The sequence below is a fragment of the Panonychus citri genome, unplaced genomic scaffold, assembly GCF_014898815.1.
Source record: "Panonychus citri isolate SS breed McGregor unplaced genomic scaffold, ASM1489881v1 Contig00077, whole genome shotgun sequence".
In the NCBI taxonomy this organism is placed as follows: Eukaryota; Metazoa; Arthropoda; class Arachnida; order Trombidiformes; family Tetranychidae; genus Panonychus; species Panonychus citri.
In genome coordinates, this window is record NW_026515482.1 from 3229047 (window position 1) to 3251397 (window position 22351).

Below are 22351 nucleotides of genomic sequence, written 5' to 3' on the forward strand. Positions count from 1 at the left end.
GGAAGAAGAAACTTGGAGAATCTTTGGAAGAAAAAAAAATATTGTTACAGAAGATGAAGAAGATGAGGATGAGGATGAAAAGATGCGAGAAAAAGAGAAAGTTAATTTAAGAGAAAAGAAGATGAACAGTAAAAGAAGAGAGAGAGAGAAAGTGGAAAGATCTCACTCTATGAAATGATATTGAAACCCTATGAGATTGTCCTTTAAATGAATCTCATCCACTTTGCTTAGATTGATCCAGCATCCTCATCCTTTTTTTCTGCTTCATCTTCTTGTTTTCTTCCTTCATCAGCAAGATGAAGCAAAAGAAGAAGACAAGTTTAATATCAATCCATTTCTTGCCCATCTTTTTGCTTCTTTTTCCTCCGTCAATCCGGAGCTTATTCCCATGGAGACATTCCCTTTCTCTCTCTCTCACTCTCTCCATCCTCTTCATCCCAATTCTTTATATTATCTTTGTATTCACTCATTCTCTTTCTTCCTCTTCTTCATCCTCATCTTCATCATCCTTAAAACCTCAACTCCTCCGTCTTTTTACTCTATAAGATAAATATATATTTATATACATAAATATAAATTATAAGCCCACATAGAATATCAGTGAGTGAGTAAATAAGTGAGTTAGAGTGAGAGAAGGTTGAAAGAACGAGTTACTTGCACAAGAAGAAAAATAAAGGATAAAGATGAAGATAAATAAAAAGAAAGAGAAGATAGAAAATGAGATGACAGAATCTCAATCTAAATTCATAACCACATGTATATGGTTTGCAAGTTTTTCTCAACATTGACAACATCATATCTTTTGCTTGACTTTTTTTTCTACTCTCACTCACTCACTTTCTCGCTCTCTTGTTGCATATATATAAATCTCAAAGGGCTTGGGATGATAATGATGATGAGAGGACGAGGATGTAAAAGTGATTCAATGTTTCCCACTCTTGTGCAGGGCGAGGAAGACAAAAAAATTATGTACATAAATAAAAATATATTTCAGCAACTAGAAAATGAATGAAAGATAGAAGAGTGCGAGAGAGAGAGAGAGAGAGAGAGAGAGAGATGAGGGAGATGAAAATTCTTGAAACATGAGTATGAATGAAATGAACAAAAGGATGAACTAGGTTAGCATGATGCTGGAAAAAGGGTGAAAATGTCAATCTTTTTCAGTGAATTTTTCACCTTCATCTTGATTCATTTCATTTTCTACATTTATATTTATCTGTATAGAAGTGATGACTTTTCATCCGAATACAATTTAACACTTGAAAGGTATCATGAGTATGTGAATGAATATATCGTGATAAAACTTAGAGATAAACTGATGAACATTTTTAAAATGCTTCAACATGAGAAAATAGAACAAAAAATCATCATGATAAATTTTATCCTATTTACTCATCATCATCTTCACATTTATACCTTATTCTCATCATCATGCTCATCATTTTCATCATCATCATCATCATCACAAGTCTCATATTTATCTTTCCTTCTCAATCTCTCTCAGTCACTCTTCCTTCCTGCTCCATTGAACTTTAAGGATTCAGTTCAATTCTCAAAGGTAAATGATAACTTTCTGTTATTTTTTCAATATTAGAGGTCAGTTTGATGCAAGAATTGCTATCAAATTTTGAAAAAGTTCAATTGACCAAACAAGATAAGGTGAGAAGAGGGAAACAACCAAATACCCATAGGTCACATCATATTCACTTCTCGTCATAATCATCATCATCTCACGTCTTCAACATTCTGAAAGACTTGAGACTATCTCTCTTTTCCACCAAACACACACACTAACTCCCTCTCACTCTCACTCTTACTCTCACATATCATACAAGAGACTAAATTCATAGACATGAGAGTTGATCAAATATATAAAAAAGTGAATTAAATTTAACATGAGATGATAGTAAAAAATAAAGATGAGGATGAAATAGAGAAAGATGAAGAGGATGATGAAAAAAGAAAGATAAAAAAAGTAAAAAGCAAGAAAGTAAACTATCATTTTACAAAAATTACACACCTCATTTGCTATATAACTGGCTCATTTCAAGCAACATAGGATTAACCATCATCACTATCATCCTCATCCCTCAACTCTCCCTTCCTTAAAAACTATCTCTCATAAGATGATGATGATAATAATGATGATAGTGAAAGGGAATAGGCATGATAAACAAAGAGGAAAGATGAGACGGAAGAGAATTGAGATGATAACAATCACTTTTTTCTTCTTCTTCTCCTTCAAAGATTAAATTAAATGAATATAAACTTTTAGCTCTGAAAAATGTTCATCCAAAGAGTAAAGAAGAAGAAGAAAAAACCACAAAAGTTATAAGAGATCAGAAAGTTCATTGAAAATAGATTTATCTTATTCCCATGACCATGATGATAAGTTCAATTCGTAAGTCATAATTTTTACTTCTCAATGAAGAGAAAAATTTTCTACCAAAATAACAAGAAAAGACGAAAACATTAACCATTAATTTGGTCAATCTTTGGATAGAGAGAAAAACAAATCTTAAAAATATCGAAACTCGAAGGTTATAACTAATTATCAAGTTGCCAAGAGAATCCAATTTTAGACACTTTTCCCTATTCCAAGGCCATAATCACCGAAAGATCATCATCAAAAGATACTATATCAAATAGCTCAAGATAAATGTAGTATTAATGATGATATAACTGTTACACAACATCAAATGTTATCAAATGACAATATATAACGTAAATTTTATCCATATGATGGTAACATGATGATTTCATGATGAGATTCACTTTCTCTCTTTCATACTCACTTTTCTTCATCATCACATTTTTTAATTATTAATAATTTTTCATTACATCAGGTAGAAAATGATTCACGTAATTTTATCATATAAACAATATTATCAACTATCAGTATTGATAATTATCATGATATAATGATGATGATAAGAATCGTAATTTCCAGTCAATTCCCTTGACATAATTTTCAACTTTACTTTAAAACAAGTTTCATGTTCACCTTTCAGAATGATGATAATGACGATGATTATGATAATGATGATTTACCATGAAAATGATAAAAAAAAAATATAACAATAAGATGATTTTTTTTCCTCAGTTGTTATTGTTACTATTAATTTAAGTAAATTATGACAAATGATGATTGTCATTATTAGTTTAAAGTGACAACAACAACACAGAAAAAAAACCACTGAGAGTGTGCTCGATGATAAGGAAAATCTAATGATGATGATAAGAGAGAGAGAGAGAGAAACATATCAATCTCAACCCGATGAGCCCTCTAACTATAAACTGAAATCGTAATTTCCAGCATCCGATCAGAATACAATTAAACAATTACTTTGCAAGTGAGTAAATTAACAATGAGAAATTAATTGGTTTTCGAGGTCAACTAATTGTTTCCATCTTTCAGGTACAATAATAGTGTAAATCATTTTATCGCTGGAATTACTAACAATTGTAAGTCCCACTTGTTGGTCAGTATCAATTCTTGGGTTCACCTAAGATGAAATTACGATATACTAATATTGTTTATCCGAAAGTGGATGAGGTCGTTTTATTTGATCTTATTTACTATTGTCATCATAATGTGACAGATGTCATGGGAAGAATCATCTTTACCTTTTTTTTATCATTGACGTTCGTTCTCAGTCTAATTCTTAAAAGTTTCCATGAATCTATCAATTTCTCTGTTTAATATTCATTATTCTTGATTTTAGATGTTGAACTGTCCGAATTATTCCCGAGAAAATCTGAACACGAGATAAAAGAATCTTCAAGAGAAAGTCTTCAAAAAGTCTATTCTTTCCTTCCTGGTGGTCATTTTTACCAATACCCGTGTAAGAGATTTGATTGGATTAACTTGCTGGTTGTACACAAATGAACCTGAACTAGAACCGGCTGTTGATAAATATTGTCTCAGAATAGCGAAAGATAATGAAGAAATTGATAAAAATTTTCCTGCTCTCAAGCCCGCCGATATAGTTGAGAAATATGAATTTCGTACTTTAGCCATGGTCGAAAGTGGCGAAACCATTCAGAAGCAATGTAAGTATTCAAATTTGATATTCGCGACAATTTAATCTAATTTGTTTTCCTTCTCTTCTCTTTTCAGTCCCATAACATCATTCTCAGCTCTCAGATTGCACGACATTCAACCAAGTTCAACAAAGATTCTCTATTTTGAACCCAAGATATCAACTCCAACAAGTACACAGGAACATCATCGACCTAAAAAACACCTAAAGGTGTCAGCTGTTTTCAAGAAATTCCCTTGGAAAGGAGACAGTAAACACAAGAAAGATACTAATCCAGATAATTTAGCCTGATTGAAGTGAATCAAAATGGTTGGAGATTCCGTTTTTGTTTTTTAAATTGCATGTTTACAAGGAAGAGAACGAGAGAGAAAGAAAAACACATTGACTTACCTGTTTTCTCCTTGATTTCACAAAGAACACCAAAAAGTGCTGATTTCATTCTATGACAATTTAATGTATGTTTTCTGGCTTGAGCCTCATCCAAACTTTGGTCACTGATGTTGATTATTTGTGTTAAAATCTCTGAAATGTCATTTCTTCTGGGCTCATCAGTTTCCGAAATATGAAGAGTCTCGTTGAATGGATGAATTGACATTATTCACAAATGGTTGTTGCTTTGTTATTTGATGAGAGGGATGATTAGGATGATGATGAAGATGATGAATGGTGGTAAAGGTGACGCTGATCTTATCAATTATTTAAATTGTCGTTGGTGTTGGTGTTGGTGTTGTGGTTGTTATCCTGTTGTTGTTGTTGTTGTTGAAGAAAAAAAAACACACCAGAAAAAAATAAAACAATCTCACTTTACTATTCTTATCACTTAAGCCAATGTGAGGTTCAGTCTATTACCTGAATTGAGACTCTGCTCTCAACAGCTGTTAAGTCGAGTTGCTCAGTAGCTCAGCAAAAGATTCCAAACGAGTTTAGTGTCTCCATCTGGTGGATCTTTTTTCTTCTTTTTCTCTTTTCTACCTAAAACCGGTAAATCACCTATTCGAATTTTCTTTCTGGTTCTAAGCCGATTATCAATATTGCACCTTTTTTGTAGCCGCTTTCACATTTGTTTCTTTTTTCATTCATTTCATTAAGAGTATCGTTTCCATTAGATATGTTTGTGCTTCTTACTATTTGAGTCATTCTTTGATTGGGAATCGTTCAATTGTTGACAGAACTTTTTTATTTTATTATCTTTCATCTTACAGAAATTATTATGTTACATGAGTTAACTTGGTTCATGTTCATTTGCTTGAAAGTAAGTTCATCTTTTGGAATCTATGGATTAGTGTCTTAGTTATTTCATCTCTTCAATTTATCCTTTTTCTTGACTTTAAACTATTCGATTGTATATGGAACTTTGTAAATGATATCTTGTCCATTTTATCGATGTAATAAGATATTCTTATTGTTTCTTTTGGAGATGTTTTCTTTTTTTATCAATTTTGTTCAACTGATTTGTTTTCTCTTGTTCTTTTTAGCGGTCGAAATTGAAGCGAAATCGGACCTTCTTGATGCCACTCAATCATGTGAAATTGTTTCCGACATTGAGATGATCACTGCTCATCGAGGACGTTCAAATACTGCCCAAAGGTTGGAAAGACTGAAGGAAGAGAAAAGATCAGCGGCAAAAACTAAATATATTCATTAGGAGGACGTCAAAGTGAATGTTACTGGTTAATATCTAATTTCCTCTTCTTAATCTAATGATCATCTTTACTTTTTTTTTTGTCATTGACGTTCGTTCTCAGCCTAATTCTTAAGTTTCCATGAATCTAACAATTTCACTGTTTAATATTCATTATTCTTGATTCTTGATTTTAGATGATGAACTGTCCGAATTATTCTCAAAAGAATCTGACCACGAGATAAAAGATCAAGAGAAAGTCTTCCAAAAAGGTCTATTCTTTCCTTGCCGGTGGAAAATCTCCGGACAATCCATTTAAAGAATTTGCCAAGTTCGATGCTCGAGTTGGTGATAGACGAAGAACCCGAAATTATGAGATCATTTTACATAATATCGCCGGTGAGCAGAGACTCAAAATACTCCAAGTGGTCATTTTTAACAAACACTTGTATCGTCTTACCAAAATTTTGCTCGGTTACTACTCAGAGGATAATTACGCGTCTATAAATCTACTACTAATTGATATTTTTTATTGATGATTAGAGATGTATTAAAAGCAGGAATATATTAAACGAAAATAGTTCAATAGTTACAAATCAAATTACGTTATCAATTTGTAAGGATATTCGTATCGGAGTAATTCATTTAGGCCAGGCCAACATTCGCACCAACATTCTGACCAGCATTCAGATCCTCGTTATTGTTATTAAATCTCTCTTTTTGATAGGCTACATTGAAACAGGCACTAAATTCGGCTTCTTCGATTCCAATCAGCTTGTCCAAAAAGCCTAGAATAGCATTGGCATCTGGTTGACGCAAATTTGACCCAAACGTTTGATTGTTATAAGGATGCAAATACATGGAAAGTTTTCTATTGCCTGCGGCAAGTAGTGGACCAACAAATAAATTCCTGTCCCCCAGAACATACTGGTTATCCAATGTGATGCCAGATTCGACAAGAATTTGAAGCATGAATCGAGCATAATTCCGATAAGCTATGTTAAATGCAGTGTTAGTACCATAAGAATTTATCAGTAAGCTTAGAATAGTTTGGACATCTGATTGACGCAATTTTAAACTAAACGTTGAACTTGCATATTGACATATGTAAATGCTGAGTGTCCTAAGATCCCTCTCAGAAATTGGTGAAATTCCACTCGTTCCAAAAAGATCAAGATTATTGAAACCAGTTATAACGTCAGCATTAACACTTCTATCATTATTGTCATAAAACAAGCTACCATATTTTGCTTGAGCCTGGATCATATTTGATATCGATGAAAACACTAACATGATGAAAAGACTTTTTAACTTTAGCATAATGATAACAAATACTAATAAATGACGAAAACACGACTGTAGCTTAAAGTTGATAAACGAACTATGATAATCTTATCCTGAAAATGGTTCATTTTATTTGAATTTCAGATCCCTCATGAAAGAGATCAAATCTGTGTAAATATAATAAACTTACTGAACGAATCTATTGTTTTAATATTAGTCATCATAACTGTTCACATGATATCGACAATTAAATTAGAAGAGGATAATTATTCTAACTGTTCAACAAGTTTGATGAAAGTCAAAAACACTGAATCATTTTCACTTTAACAGATTAAGAGGGAAATCATCTGAATAAATATTTTGATTAATTTATTAGTTGATTAGTTAAACAATTAATGAGGATCGACTATTGAGTTTTTCTTGGTGTGAAGGTTATTTTTTGCCATTTTGATAATTAAACACATTTGATTATCTCAATGCATGTATCATGATATTAAGAAGATATGAAAGTTCTAACATAAAGTTAGACCAGTAAGAAAGCAAATTTTCAAAGATTTTCAACAGTTACAATCAACTTATTGGCAAAGGAAACATTTTCATCTATTAACTGGATTTCGAAAGAAAATACAAGAGTTAAGAGAAGAACGAAGAGAATTAAAGAAACATTAAATGCTAACGACCGATCGAAGGTCCAAATCACTAATTTCATCAAATTTCTGATGTTGTTGATTTTAGATGATGAACTGTCCGAATTATTCCCGAGAAAATGTGAAGATGAGATAAAAGAATCTTCCAGAGAAAGTCTTCCAAAAAAGTCTATTCTTTCCTTACCGGTGGAAAAATCTCCTGACAATCCATTTAAAGAATTTGCCAAGTTCGATGCTCGAGTTGGTGATAGACGAAGAACCCGAAATTATGAGATCATTTTACATAATATCGCCGGTGAGCAGAGACTCAAAATACTCCAAGTGGTCATTTTTACCAATGCTCGTGTCAGAGATTTGATTGGATTAACTTGCTGGTTGTACACAAATGAAGTTAATGAACCCGAATTAGAACCATTAAAATCATTGATGATCATCGATTATTTCTCGTCCCATTTCTCTTACCTCTTTTTTAAAGCTCTCCCACCAAATCGTTTCCCTTTTCTCTATTTCTAGAACTAAAAACATCGATTTTCATCAAAATTATCGCGTCATCACCGATAATCGTAAATCTAAACATTCGTCCATATCTTACTTTTACCAAATGAAATCTCTATGTCGATTGTAAAGTTGTCCAGTATATTTACTAACTGAGTGAATATTGCTGAAAGAAACTTCTCGAAAAAGAAGAACATTGGCTTTGTTCTCGTACAAACGATTAACAAAATCTATTGAAGGCCGAAAAAGAATTTGTTGATACACATTTAATGATAGAACGTAAAAAAACAATTGATTTAGATGATGAAAATGCTGAATGTTGTAGAATAGAATCCGTTAGCTTTTATTGGAAGCGCGATTTTCAAAAAAATGCACCCAAATAACCACAACCTGGAATTCCATATTTTTCGAACGCATCGTCTACAGCTTGACTAAATTCCTCTGCATATTGATCTGTGTCTAGTATTTCCTTTGGCAGAGCATAGTGTTGCCGCATTAATTGATGATATCGCTGAAAAAAAGTTAATTCATCCAATTATTTTGTTAATTGAAACTGACCAACTTAGTACCTTGGCAAATGGATGACCTTTACAATCCTCGCATTTTACTTGGAAAGGTGATATTTTCTTGGTCATGGTAGCTTCAGATGAAATTGGCGTGAGATATGATTGAGGTGAGGTAGAAGATGGTGAAGATGACCCAGGAAGATTATAAATAACAGGTTTAGAAGATACTAGAAATAGAAGCTGATTAAATAGATTTAAATTAAATCATTTAATTTCCAATATACTGGATAATGTACAGTCAGACCTTCATATTTGAGCAAAATCCTGCCATTTACTGGATTTTAGTTTCGTCCTCTATCTTTTTCCATGGGAAATTAAATTATTTTAAATTTTGCGCATTTTTCATTCTTAGTTTGACCAATCACATTAATTGTAAGTGAACGCAAACTTTTTCCTTCTAAGTGTCGTCATCTTGTGGCAAAGAAAAAAAACAAATTCCATTCATTTTCAAGTTAAATTGACGAATTTTTAATTGTTTTCACTAATAATTGATGATTTTCTTAATTATCATATAAATTAACTGCTCTAATTTAGTAATTAACATCTGAACAATTTTGACGAATCAATTTAAAGCATAAAATCTTATTGATTCACCTTTAATCTCTTTCAAGGGCATCTCATAACAACGACTTTACACTTTTTTGTAAATTGTAGATTAAAAGTCGATCGTCAACAATTAACTGATTGTTTACTCTAACTGGTGTGTAAAGTTGAATTCGATATTCTCTAAAAGTAATAAAATTTAGCTGATTCGCTAATTCAAATCATTTGATTATTATTTTGTCGGAAGGTTGATTAAAACTCAAACGATTCTAATCAATCTAAGGAAATCAAAATGACGGAATGAATAAAATTATTGCCTTAATTGTTAGTGTTAATTTTAATTATAAATATCGTTTTGATTGTTTCAAGCAATTGCTACGAAAATCAAATGGGTGAAACAAATTGTAATCTAAATGAAGGTAATCAAGAGAAATGAAAGAAACTTGACCAAAATAAATCAAACCCTCAATTATACTGATGATTTAATTGCGATAACCAATAAATACAGGTAAAGATAATCTCTAATCAATGTATTTAGTCCAAATCTATGCTGACAGTTAATGAATTTCTGTTAACAACAATTGGAACTAATTTTCTTAATCATTTGAGAAGGTTAAATGAAGAGAAAAGAAAAACCAATTTCGAGAATGAAAATTTAATTTAAAACGGAAGGTAAACAAGAGGAATTAACAACAGAATCAGTTTAATTAGAGGATTAAGTGGAAAATCAACTTGATAGCTAAATCAATCAAGCCCTTAATCATGTTATTGCTCAATGTGATATAATCAAAAAGTGAAAATGATTCTAAACCTGAAGCCAGATGACAATTAACTTCCTTATAAAATGAGGTTGAATCGAGAACCAATGAATCGAGAAAGTGGTTGACAGATAAACTGATTTATCTTCCAGTGGAATCGACAAGTTGATGATAATGAGAGAGAAAAAGGTGAGTGAGAGAGAGAGAGAAAGAATAAGATGAGAATGGGAGAGTCTTAGTAAGACCAACCTACTCTTTCATTAAACTTTTCTCACCCACAACATTAATTGGACCAAATCTTAAATCGAACCACTTGAGTTCGATAAAAAAGCTGAGATTCATTGAAAAGAAATAAAAACCATTCGAACTGTTCAAATATCTTTGTACCTTTTAGAATTTCGCTCATTTTTTTGTGTTCGTGTTTATTTTTCCTTCGAAGTTGAAATTGTCCAAACTATCACAGCAATTATGCCCATCCAATTGTTTGAATCTGAAGATCACGCGTCGACTTATGTTCGTTCTCGTCCATCGCCACCACTTTCGTTGATTAACTCAATCGTCGATTTTGTTGATGCTGGTAATCAAAAGAACGAAAATGGAACCTGGTCAAGAGCTGTCGATGTTGGATCAGGTTCAGGTCAGAATACTTTTCTAATAAAAGATTATTTTGATGAGATTCTCGGTGTTGATATTAGTTCCGCTCAAATCGCCGAGGCCAATAAACGAAACACTTACCCAAATATTTCATTCAAGGTAAATATTGTCATCACCATTTCCCACTTATTTGAATATTTCATGAGTGTTTCTGGTAATTATCGAGCTTAATTATTTGTGATATTTTTGATTTTCATGTTCGACTTGAAGGTTTCTGGTGCTGAATCGATTCCATTGGAAGATAAATCAGTTAATCTTGTTACAGCTTCTCAGTGTCTCCATTGGTTTGACATAACCTCATTCTACAAGGAAGTGGATCGTCTTCTTGCCCCCGGTGGTGTTTTCGCTGCTTCAGGTTACATTTGTTATCCACTTCGATCACCAGATGATTGTCCGGTTAACGATAAAATGGCCTCGGTAATTGAAAACGCGTTTAATAATCTTGAACTATTAGGTTGTTGGGAACAGCCAATGATGAATTTCCTTCATTCAAAGTATGACAATCTAAAGTTACCTTATCGTAATTGTAAACGATTAACTGATATCGTTTGTCCAGTTACCTACGATGGTCAAACTTTCCTCGAATATATTACCTCCTGGTCAGCATATAATACTTTGGCCTTGAAAAGTCCAGAAAAAGCGACGATCTTCATTGACGATATTGTAAATCGGATGAAGAATATTCTTGGAACCGACGATTTCGCTTCTATTAAGATCAATCTAAATTTCGAATTTTTTCTCCTTTTATCACGAAAATGAACTGTTCACAATTCAATAGACATTAAAATATAATCTTTACTTATCACTCATTACTATTACACCGAGAATCAAATTAACGTCTAGCAATTAAACACTAACCCAGTTACTACCTTGTGTCTTTGTAACCAGTCAATTAAAGTTAATCAATTGTAAAATTTTAAATACGAACCAAATCTCGTGATTATTTTGAGTTGGAAACGTTAATAAAATTTCATTTTAATTGACTAATTTTTCAATTGATTGTTAAAACTTATAAAATCCGTTAAATTTACTTCCATTATCCATTGGATTAAATGGAAAATGGCAAATCTGATTATTACATTATAACTATTCAATTGTACATGATAATCTATTGGGCGAACGTCAAAGTGAATGTTACTGGTTAATATCTAAATCTCTTAGCTCAGTAACTTTCACCGAGTTACCGAAGTCGAGTTCCCATTTGATTAGTCAACCCGATGGCAGATTTTTTCATTCTTTGTCAAAATACAACAGATGTTTCCTTTATCGCTCCTGATAAACTTTAATTTAATTAACTTTACCTGTGAATTTAAATTTAATTTCATGTTATTATCCACACGGAACAAGTTGGCAAAATCAAAGTTCAACAGTTAATTCAGTTTTGTTACCTAAAACTGAGACTCTTGTTGCGTCGTAATCAACCTTCAACTTTTTGTTTTGTTGGTATTTGATACAACTTTCTTTCTCTAACTCATACTTAAATTTTATACTTAAATTTTATACTTTAAATACAATTAAACAAATTGATTAAAATTACCTCATTTATAATCAAAATAAGCACATTTTAAAGATTGAAATTCTAATTTTATTTTCCTTCTTCTTCGTATCATACCATGAGTTAACTTATTTGGACCTCATCTCACTTCATCTCACCTTGGTATTTACAATCATTGGACCTTGGACAACCAAACTCATTCATAATATAATTTATAATTTCTCTTTGTTTTACTAATAATTTGTAAACCAAATCTATAATTTCTCCTGAAGTTGTCTGAACAACTTTCCTCCACAGGAGCTACAGAAATACACTGTAGTAATGTTAACTCATGCATCAGGATGTTACCAATAAAATTGTCAATGAGTTTCGCAGATTATCAATTCATTTGGTCAACTTTTCTGAACAATTAGTCAAGTAGCTTCATTAAAGACAATTAAAAATGGTTTCAAATCACAATTTAATTGTTTTCGTCTCCAAATACCCATTTAGTAAACATGTTTGAACTTTTTCATGTTTCGATAGAAAATTGTTTTCATTTTTTTCGTAATCACTGATGAATTTTGAGTAATTTTTTCATTTTATTCATCTTCATGTAATATTGAGCTACTTGACTAATTGTTCTGAGAAGTTGACCAAATGAATTGATAATCTGCGAAACTCATTGACAATTTTATTGGTAACATCCTGATGGATGCAATGAGTTAACATTATTACTACAGTGTATTTCTGTAGCTCCTCCTGTGGAGGAAAGTTGTTCCAGACAACTTCAGGGAGGGAAATTACAATAGATTTGGTTTACAAATTATTAGGTAAAAACAAAAGAAAATTTATAAATTATATTAATTGACTGGTGGTTAGTTTGATTGTCCAAAGGTCCAATTTGATGATTGTAAATACCAAGGGTTGAGATGGAAGTGGAGATGAGGTCCAAATAAGTTTAACTCATTAGGTATGATACGAAGAGAAGGAGAAAATAAAATTAGAATTTCAATCTTTTAAAATGTGAAAACACTTATTTTGATTATAAATGTGAGGTAATTTTAATCAATTTGTTTAATTGTATTTAAAGTATAAAATTTAAAGTATAAAATTTAAAGTATGAGTTAGAGAAAAGAAAGTTGTATCAAATTACCAACAAAACTTACCAAGAGAACAAAAATGGTTGAAGTTATTACGACGCAACAAGAGTCTCAGTTTTAAGAGTAACAAAAAACAACTGAATTAACTGTTGAACTATCGTGATTTTGGTACCAACTTGTTCCGTGTGACAAGATAAACAATAATAACATGAAATTAAATTTTAAATTCACAGGTAAAGTTAATTAAATTAAAGTTTATCAGGAGCGATAAAAAAAAGGAAACATCTAAGTTGTATTTTTGACAAAGAATTGAAAAAAATTCTGCCATCTATCGGGTTGACTAATCCAAATGGGAACTCGACTAAACTTCTTGGTAACTCGGTGAAAGTTACTGAGAAATGCTGTAATATAACAACGCTCATTCGCAGCCTAATTGTCAGAGATTTTATTGGATTAACTTGATGGTTGTCCACTAATGAACCCGAATTAGAACTAATTGTTGCTAAATCTATTGAGGTAATTTAATGATGCAAAACACTTAAACGACAATAAAAAGATGATCATGATTATTTTCGATTGTTATTTTAAATATATTCCAAGATTCGTTCATCTTTTGTTGCTTGGATCGACTTTGGTCATCGAATCGGATCTGTCGGTTACCATCTTTGAAAAGAACTTTAACAAAAAAAAGAGAAAATAATAAACTTTCAATTAGAATAGTAAACAAAAATCATCAATCTTTACGCTTAGAAAATGGGCTTACCTGCAGTCGCTTGACCATCTTGGTCAGTTTTATATGAGACATTCAAGAATTTACTCAGAACTTTGAATTTGTTCTTAGAATTTATATCAATTCCAAGGTTTGGATTATCTCATCTCTTCAATTTCCTTTAATTGGCGCTTTTTACAAGACACTTTCAAATTTTGTTTACTTTCGTCTAATCTTTTCACCTCATTTTTCGCATTTTCAATATTCTCTTTCACTATTTTCTCTTCCTTCTCAATTTTCTCCAAAGGATCTTCACCATCCTCAAGTTCCAATTTAATATAATCATAAAGAGAAGTGTAACTCTCCTTAATCAACTCTTGATATTCTTTGTAGTTCTCATTTTTATCAAAAATATTCTTTTCAATGGAACAAAACAATTTACCAATTTATCCTCTTTCTCTTTCCACGTACAAACACTTCCAATTGACATTGTTTTCTACAAAGGCACCAAAATAATCTTGAAAGTAATCACACAATTAACCAAAAGAACAATTAAGACGAAAAACAAAATTGTAATGACAATAAAATTTAATGAATAAATTTCAAAGAAACCAGAAAAAGCGGTTAATTGTTTTCATTTGAACTCTTTTCTTAAATTACTTCGAATGGATCAACCAGATGTCGCCACAAGCTGATATCGATTAAAAGTCCAATTTATTTTGATAAAATTTCGCCTTACATATGTATTACTAATCAGTGATTATTTATTGACTATAACTCATTGTATTAATTACTCGTCTATAAATCTACTACTCGTTGATATTTTTATTAATGATTATAATTGTAAAAGCAGGAATAGATTAAACGAAAATACTCTAATTATTACAAAGAAACAATCAAAGCACGTTGTTAATTTGGAAGGATTTTCGTTCTGAGCAATTCGTTTAAGCCAGGCCACCATTTGAATTTCCGTAACTGTTTTTAGATCTATCAGTCTCATATCTTATATTGAAACAGGCAGTAAATTCGGCTTCTTCGGTTCCAATCAAATTGTCCAAAAAGTTTAGAATAGCATTGGTATCTGGCCGACGCAAATTTGATCCAAACGTTTGATTGTCATAAGGATGGAAATACATGGAGAGTTTTCTATTGCCTGTGGCAAGTAGTGGACCAACAAATAAATCCTTGCTCCCCAGTAAATCGTGATCGGTCAAATTTCCAAGATTGGGGTCAATTTAGGTCAAAAAAGCCGATTTTTTCAATGGGAATTTTACCTCAAAATTTATAGCAATTTTCGATTTTTCTGAAATTCTGTTTTCTAAGTTCTCAGTCTTTAAGCTTTCAAATCCCACCCAAATTTTTTATTCTCAATTCAATCGGCAATTTTCTAGGTAAAAGACTTTTGGATGCTCCTAATAATACAAAATTTATATTTGCAGAACGAGTCAAGTAAATGCTGAATGTCCTAATATCCCTTTGAGAAACTGATGTAATTCCAACCCTTCTAAAAAGATCAAGCTACTTCAAACCAGTTAAAACGCTCGAATTTACACTTCAGAGACTATTGTTATCGTCATTAAACAAGATACCATATCTTGGTTGAGCCTGAATCATATTTGATACAGTTAATAAATGATGAAAGCTTGGTTTTAGCTTAGCTTTGGTTGTTCGAATTATGATAATCTTATCCCAAAAATGGTTCATATTATTTGAATTTCAGTTCACCTCATAAAAGAGAGCAAATCTGTGTAAATATGATATCTTTATATATGTAATAACTATGATGTTATCACCAGCGGAATTGAGTAGCAGCAGCAAAAACAGCAAGAATTAATGTTGACACTTTATTAGTTAAAACTCAATTAATTCATTTACAATCATTACGTGTCATTATATCTTTTAGGATAATTCAACATTAATTAGATTTTAGTTAGCAACCCAAAATTATCTTATTCTTCCTCGAATTTACAATATTATAAAACAATTAATTGGAATATTACAAAAGAAAGATCCAAAGTTTAGACTCCTTCTCTCTCTCTCTTTCTCTTCTTTGATAAACTAATATTCAAGAGCGAATATTAATGTTTTACACCGATACCCAAAACTAATAGACAACTTACACTAATATTCAAGAGTGAATATTAATGCTTAACATCAATACCCAAACCAATAGGCAACTGGCACTAATATTCAAAAGTGAATATTAGTGTTTAACGCCAATACCTAAACCAATAGGTAACTGACACTAATATTCAAAAGGGAATATTAGTGTTTAACGCCAATACCTAAACCAATAGGTAACTTACATTAATATTCAAAAGTGAATATTAATGTTTAACATAAGATAACAAATTTTCTTCTTAATCTTTACCATCATTACATCCCCACCCTTAAGAGTAATGGACGGAACTGGATAGTGTCAAATGATGATTCACTCTAATATAAATTGCGAATAGGAATCAAATGTTTAGAATGAACTTGTTGAACATGTTGTGGTGATTCCGATACTTCGACATCATAAATATTAGTTGCGATTTTCCTTAAAATGCGAAATGGACCAAAGTAATTCTGATCCAATTTTCGTTTGTTTATACCAGACAAATTCTTCATGTATACTTTTTCATCAGGAGAGAAATCATAATCAGTATGTTTCTTATTAAAAATTTCAGCATTCTTGTTGTGATAATCAACAGAATTTTGGAAAGCTATTATTCTAGCTTCAGGCAGCACAGCGAATTCAATATCCAGACAGTTTTCAGGTTTTGTTCCATTTAACAAATAATAAGGTGTGAACCCAGTTACAGCATGAGGTGAATGATTATATTCATCAATTGATCGTTGTAAATACTTGACCCAACCATAATGATAATTATTTGAAATCATTTTGATCCGAATTTTGTCAACAATAGTATTACCAACACGTTCACATAACCCATTACATTGAGGTGCAGCTTTAGGAATGAAGTCGATATTTATGTTTAAGTTATCCAGGTAATCAGCAAATTCAGCAGAGGTCAAGGAAGTAAATTTATCAGCTAGTATTGTTTGAGGTTTTCCGAAGTTTAGAACTTTATTTACCAATGAAATGAATTCAGCAGCGGTTTGATGTTTTGAAGCAATAGCCCAGACAAAACGAGTGAAATGGTCAACAGCAATATGAATATATCGTTTCTTAGATTTATAATTGTTCAGTCCACAAATTGTATCCACAGCAACAATTTGAAAAGGTTTATCAGCAGGTCCAAATTGACCCAATTCAGCGATTAATTTGATTCTCCTTGTTTTTCCCAGTTGACAAGGTTTACAATTGCTTACAAATTGAATAACATCATCCGTTAATTTTGACCAGGTAAATTTCCAGCTTATGATAGTTATCATTTTCCTTATTCCAATGTGACCAAATTGGATGTGTACAGCTTCTAATAGTTTCAGTCTCAGCGATTCAGGTAATATTAATTTTCCTTTTCCATTTTTATCCATTTTATAATAAAGTCCATCAGAGTTGATCAGCAGTTTATCAGTATCAGCAAGTGTCAATTGTTCAGCTTTAAGGTCAGCAACAGCAATAAAATTTATCAGCTTAATTGGATAATCAGTTTCATCAGCAGCCACAGGATCTCGCGACAAATAATCAGCTTCAGCGTTTTCTTTTCCAGGTCGATATTTAATATCGAAATCATATTGTCCCAAGAAAAATGCCCATGTGAATAACCTACAATTTGGTTTATTTATTTTACGAATTGATTTCAGCGCAATATGATCAGTGATAACAGTAAATTTTCTATTGTAGAGATAATGATGCCAGAATTTAATCGATTCTACAACAGCCAGACATTCAAGGTGAGTTACAGGGTAGTTGATTTGATAATCAGTTAATTTCTTTGAGAAATAGCCGATCGGATGTAATTTATCATTTTCATCAGGTTGCTTGAGAATAGCACCCAAACCTATTCTACTAGCATCAGTTTCCAATATTAAATCAGCATTTGGGTTATAAATTTTAAGAACAGGATCAGAAGTTAATAATAATTTGATTTGATCAAAAGCACTTTGGCAATCGCTACTCCAATCGAATTTGGAGTCTTTTTTCAGCAGATTGTGAATTGGTTCCAATATTTGAGTAATATTGTTAATGAATTTGCGGTTATAATTAACTTTTCCCAGAAATCGACGAACATCTTTTACACACTTAGGTGATTTAAGTTCAAGTATTGAATTGATATTATTGTTCAAAGGGTAAATATGATTAGGAGATAAACGATAACCCAAATAATTTACAGTCGATTGGAATAATTGTGATTTATCAAAATTCAATTTGATATTCTCCTTTTGAACAGCAGTTAATAATTGTGATAAATGATTTAGATGAATAGTTGGATTAGGGGAAAAAACAATGATATCATCCATATAGTTATGACAAAAGTTAGTTAATGAATATTTCTCAAGAATATTTCGAATTACTCTTTGAAATATTGCTGGAGCATTTTTCAATCCGAAGGGCATAACCAGCCACTCATAATGCCCATTTTGTGTAATGAAAGCAGTTTTAGAAATATCACTTTCTCTAACTTTCACATGCCAAAATCCTGACCTGATATCAAAAATACTGAAAATGTTACTATCATAAAGACGATCAATGATATCTTCAATCCTTGGCATTGGATATTTGTCAGGTAAAACTTTGTCATTAAGCTTCCGATAATCTATACAAAATCTCGTCTTTGCTTGATCTTCTTTCTTGAAAGCTAATGTGACCGGAGATGCGTAAGGTGAATATGATGGACGAATTAAATTGTTCAGCAAAAGAGATTGAACTTCAGCATTGATGGTTTCATAATTTGTTGATCGATAAGGTTTAGAATTGATGGGAATATTAGTAGTTAATTCAATGACACATTCAGCATTTGGAATACAACCAATATCGAATTTGGACTCAGCGAAACAAGTCTGGTAACTTGTAAGTAACTTAATAATTTCAGCGTTAATAGTCTTAGCGGTTTCATCATTGAGTTTACTGTTAATGTTAATATGAAAATTATCGGGAAGGTTAATTGGTGGAGGAATTAAATTGATGATTGTCGGTTGTTTAGGATTAGTTGATTGTTGGGTGATTTGATAATGAGAGTCACATTGTAGGCTAAACATCCAAATTGAATCTAACCCTAAAAGAATATCAATCGGAAGTGAGTCAGTAATATAAACATAAATAATATTTGTAATTAGCCCAATGGTTAACTTAATTTTAGTCAGACTTGAAATTTCACCCACTCCAATTATCGTGGAAAAGTTTAGTGTTTTTAATTTAATTGATTCAACTCCTAGTTTTCGTATGATTGATTCACTAACAAGTGAAATGTTGGATCCAGGATCATATAAAATTGAAACATCATTTGAATCAATAGCCCCTTTGATAATGATGTGAGAAGGTTTCGTTTCAAGTCGACAATTTAGTTTAAATGAACGCCCTGAGAGTCGTTCTGTTGATCGTCAAGTACAGAATTTGATGCTTGATCAACATAGTTAATTGTTCGTTGTTGATTAGATTGATGAAGTTGATGAGGTTGATGATAATGTTGATGTGATTGTTGTTGATGATCTTGTTGTCTCTCTTTTTTAATAGGACAATCTTCCTTCCAGTGCATTTGGTTAGGTTTCCCAGCATTAGCACAAATCCAACAAGCAGATTTTGGTGGTCGTTTGACAAATTGTTTATTTTCAGCATGATTAACTTTGTAGTTAGTGTGATATTGGAATCGATTACCTTGATTCCTATTTAACTTACCTTGATTATGAGAATGAGTTGGTAAGTGATTTTCAGCCGCTTTAGCAATAGCGAAAACTGGTCATAGGTACTAATTCTATGACCAAGAAAACAGTTTCTAAATTGATCACTTAGACCTTCAATCATAAGTATTACAGCTTGAGATTCAGACAAAAGAGATAAATTAGCAAGACGACGTTTCTCCTCAAAATATTCAGTTACATTTTTCTTGTGATGCAGTTTCAATCTAACACACTCTTCAAGTGGTTCAATAGCCTTGATACCAAATCTATTGATTAGTTTGGATTTTATATTAACCCAATCACAGTTATCTTTCTCATAAAGATAAAAGTTGAGAGCATCACCGTCTAGATATTCATTTAATAATTCAACAATATCTTCATCCGACCAATTATATCGCCTTGCAGCGGACTCATACATTTTACACCAGTTTTCGATGGTGACACTTTTCTTAGCTCCATCAAAAATATGAAGTCTTGGTTTGTGAACCTGTGGATGAGCGAGTGGTTGAGATGAGTCGATAATATTGTTCGGTGATAGTTGGAATTGTGGTGAAGAGGGAACAGAATAAAACTCAGAATGAGAAGTAGATGGTTGTTCATCTCCACTCAACATTGTGTCAATTTGAATTTGATGATGATTCTCAATTAGAAATAAATGAAGTTACTAGAAATGATAACTAATTTGAACAGCAGGGAATTGAATTGAAATCATCAGCACAGAATGGATAAAAGATATGATCTTTATCCTGTCGACTTGTAATAACTATGATGTTATCACCAGCGGAATTGAGTAGCAGCAGCAAAAACAGCAAGAATTAATGTTGACACTTTATTAGTTAAAACTCAATTAATTCATTTACAATCATTACGTGTCATTATATCTTTTAGGATAATTCAACATTAATTAGATTTTAGTTAGCAACCCAAAATTATCTTATTCTTCCTCGAATTTACAATATTATAAAACAATTAATTGGAATATTACAAAAGAAAGATCCAAAGTTTAGACTCCTTCTCTCTCTTCTCTTTCTTGATAAACTAATATTCAAGAGCGAATATTAATGTTTTACACCGATACCCAAAACTAATAGACAACTTACACTAATATTCAAGAGTGAATATTAATGCTTAACATCAATACCCAAACCAATAGTAACTGGCACTAATATTCAAAAGTGAATATTAGTGTTTAACATAATACCTAAACCAATAGTAACTGACACTAATATTCAAAAGGGAATATTAGTGTTTAACGCCAATACCTAAACCAATAGGTAACTTACATTAATATTCAAAAGTGAATATTAATGTTTAACATAAGATAACAAATTTTCTTCTTAATCTTTACCATCATTACATATACTATTGAGCGGATCTATTGTTTAATTAGTCATTATACCAGTTCACATGATATCGACAATTAAATGAGAAAAGGTAATCATTCTTACTATTCAACAAGTTTCCTTAAGGTTATAAACACTGAAAAATTTTAACTCTAATAAACAATTAAGAGGGTAAATCATCTGAACAAATATTTTTACTAATTTAATAGTCAATTAGTTCAATGATTAATGAAAATCGTTGAATTTTATAGTTTCAAAGGTTTATTTGTATTCACCATGTTGTTACTTGGTCATATTAGATTATTTTTTTTATACCGATAAAGTTATAGAAATTAAGGTCCCATTAGAAATTATTGATTGATTTGATTGATGAAATCAAATCGAACCTCATAAAATTAGAATCCATCTCGTTGAATTAAGCTTATCACGAATTATTTACAGAAACTTGACATCTATGCTGTAAGAAAAAAAGTAAATATCAGAATCAATTGAATAATTGTTCAGTTAATCAGTATCTTATTTACACAGATTATAGCAACGTTGACGATGTAAAGTTTTCGCATAAAAACTTTTTATTAAAAAGGATCTTTTCAATGGTGAAAAAAATATTCATCTTCTAATTGTTATAACATCATCATTATTATTAACATTGATACAGTAGTTATCCTTTTATCCTTAGATAAAATAAGTGAGATAAATTTTTATTACCAGCTCCCATTTTTCAACTTATTAAGTGAAACACCCTTTACATAAACATAAAATGAATTTCATCTTTATAATTGTAACTGTTTTTTCAATTTTCGCCATGATCAAAGGGGATCTTGGCAGCAATCAATCCTCACCAAGTCGCCAACAGATAGTTGAAGATGAAGGGTTCGATGAGTTATTTGACCGGGCAAGGCATGAAACGCTGGACCGGATTTATGACGTAAGCCATTATCGCGGGATAGAGGTTTAGAAAGACAACAAAAGTTACAACTAACAAACGCGAGAGCAGGCCTACCATTCTAACCCCCCAACCGAAAATTCAACATCAGCAATAGAAGAACAACTAATACCACAACCAGGACCACGACCAATATTCCACATTCATTCTTTTACCATGATACCTTCTGTTTCACATGATATGTAATCTTTTTCTTCCTCACCTCACTCACACAGATCACAATTTGTTTTAATACTTTTTTCATGATTAAATGAAACATTGGTTACCTCGAACAGTTGAGGAAACAAATTGGTTCAACTTTTAATTTTAAATAATTTTATCTCCCTAATTAATCTAAGCTTATGATTATTAATGATCGTGATGACCGTCGTCTATCCAAAA

General features: G+C 31.5%; 3 protein-coding genes and 1 long non-coding RNA gene across 5 annotated transcripts in view; 2 read left to right on the forward strand and 2 right to left on the reverse strand.

Moving 5' to 3' along the window:
• LOC128386807 (homeobox protein extradenticle-like) overlaps window positions 1-4908 on the reverse strand; it is a 56908-nt gene extending 52000 nt beyond the window's left edge. The window contains exon 1 of one of the 2 annotated variants that reach the window (XM_053345890.1): window positions 4434-4908. In XM_053345890.1, the coding sequence (XP_053201865.1) occupies window positions 4434-4638 (205 nt within the window). In that variant the 5' untranslated portion in view covers window positions 4639-4908. The remainder of the gene's footprint in view (window positions 1-4433) is intronic. The other variant, XM_053345891.1, reaches the window with a different exon arrangement.
• Window positions 4909-5389: 481 nt separating this feature from the next.
• Window positions 5390-8868, forward strand: LOC128387048 (target of rapamycin complex 2 subunit MAPKAP1-like). The gene is given in 3 exon segments (XM_053346184.1): window positions 5390-5399; window positions 5519-5713; window positions 7684-8868. Coding segments are annotated over 3 exon segments (630 nt in total). The 3' UTR covers window positions 8109-8868.
• A 1473-nt stretch (window positions 8869-10341) lies between these two features.
• On the forward strand, window positions 10342-11586 carry LOC128386800 (putative methyltransferase DDB_G0268948). Its single transcript, XM_053345878.1, has 2 exons — window positions 10342-10710; window positions 10822-11586. The coding sequence occupies exons 1-2, from the start codon at window positions 10426-10428 to the stop codon at window positions 11368-11370; spliced, it is 834 nt and encodes a 277-aa protein (XP_053201853.1). The 5' UTR covers window positions 10342-10425; the 3' UTR covers window positions 11371-11586.
• A 1033-nt stretch (window positions 11587-12619) lies between these two features.
• Window positions 12620-14619, reverse strand: LOC128386802 (uncharacterized). Its single transcript, XR_008324928.1, has 3 exons — window positions 13952-14619; window positions 13255-13863; window positions 12620-13050 (listed from the first exon to the last, which is right to left on the reverse strand). It is a non-coding gene; the product is annotated as an uncharacterized LOC128386802 (long non-coding RNA).
• Window positions 14620-22351: the final 7732 nt, after the last annotated feature.

What these genes read in the sequence shown, in the direction of transcription:
- LOC128386800 (XM_053345878.1), top strand. Translation starts at nt 10,426, where the DNA reads ATGCCCATCCAATTGTTTGAATCTGAAGATCACGCGTCGACTTATGTT. An exon ending in ACCCAAATATTTCATTCAAG is followed by an intron (nt 10,711 to 10,821) that starts GTAAATATTGTC and finishes TTCGACTTGAAG; the next exon opens with GTTTCTGGTGCTGAATCGAT.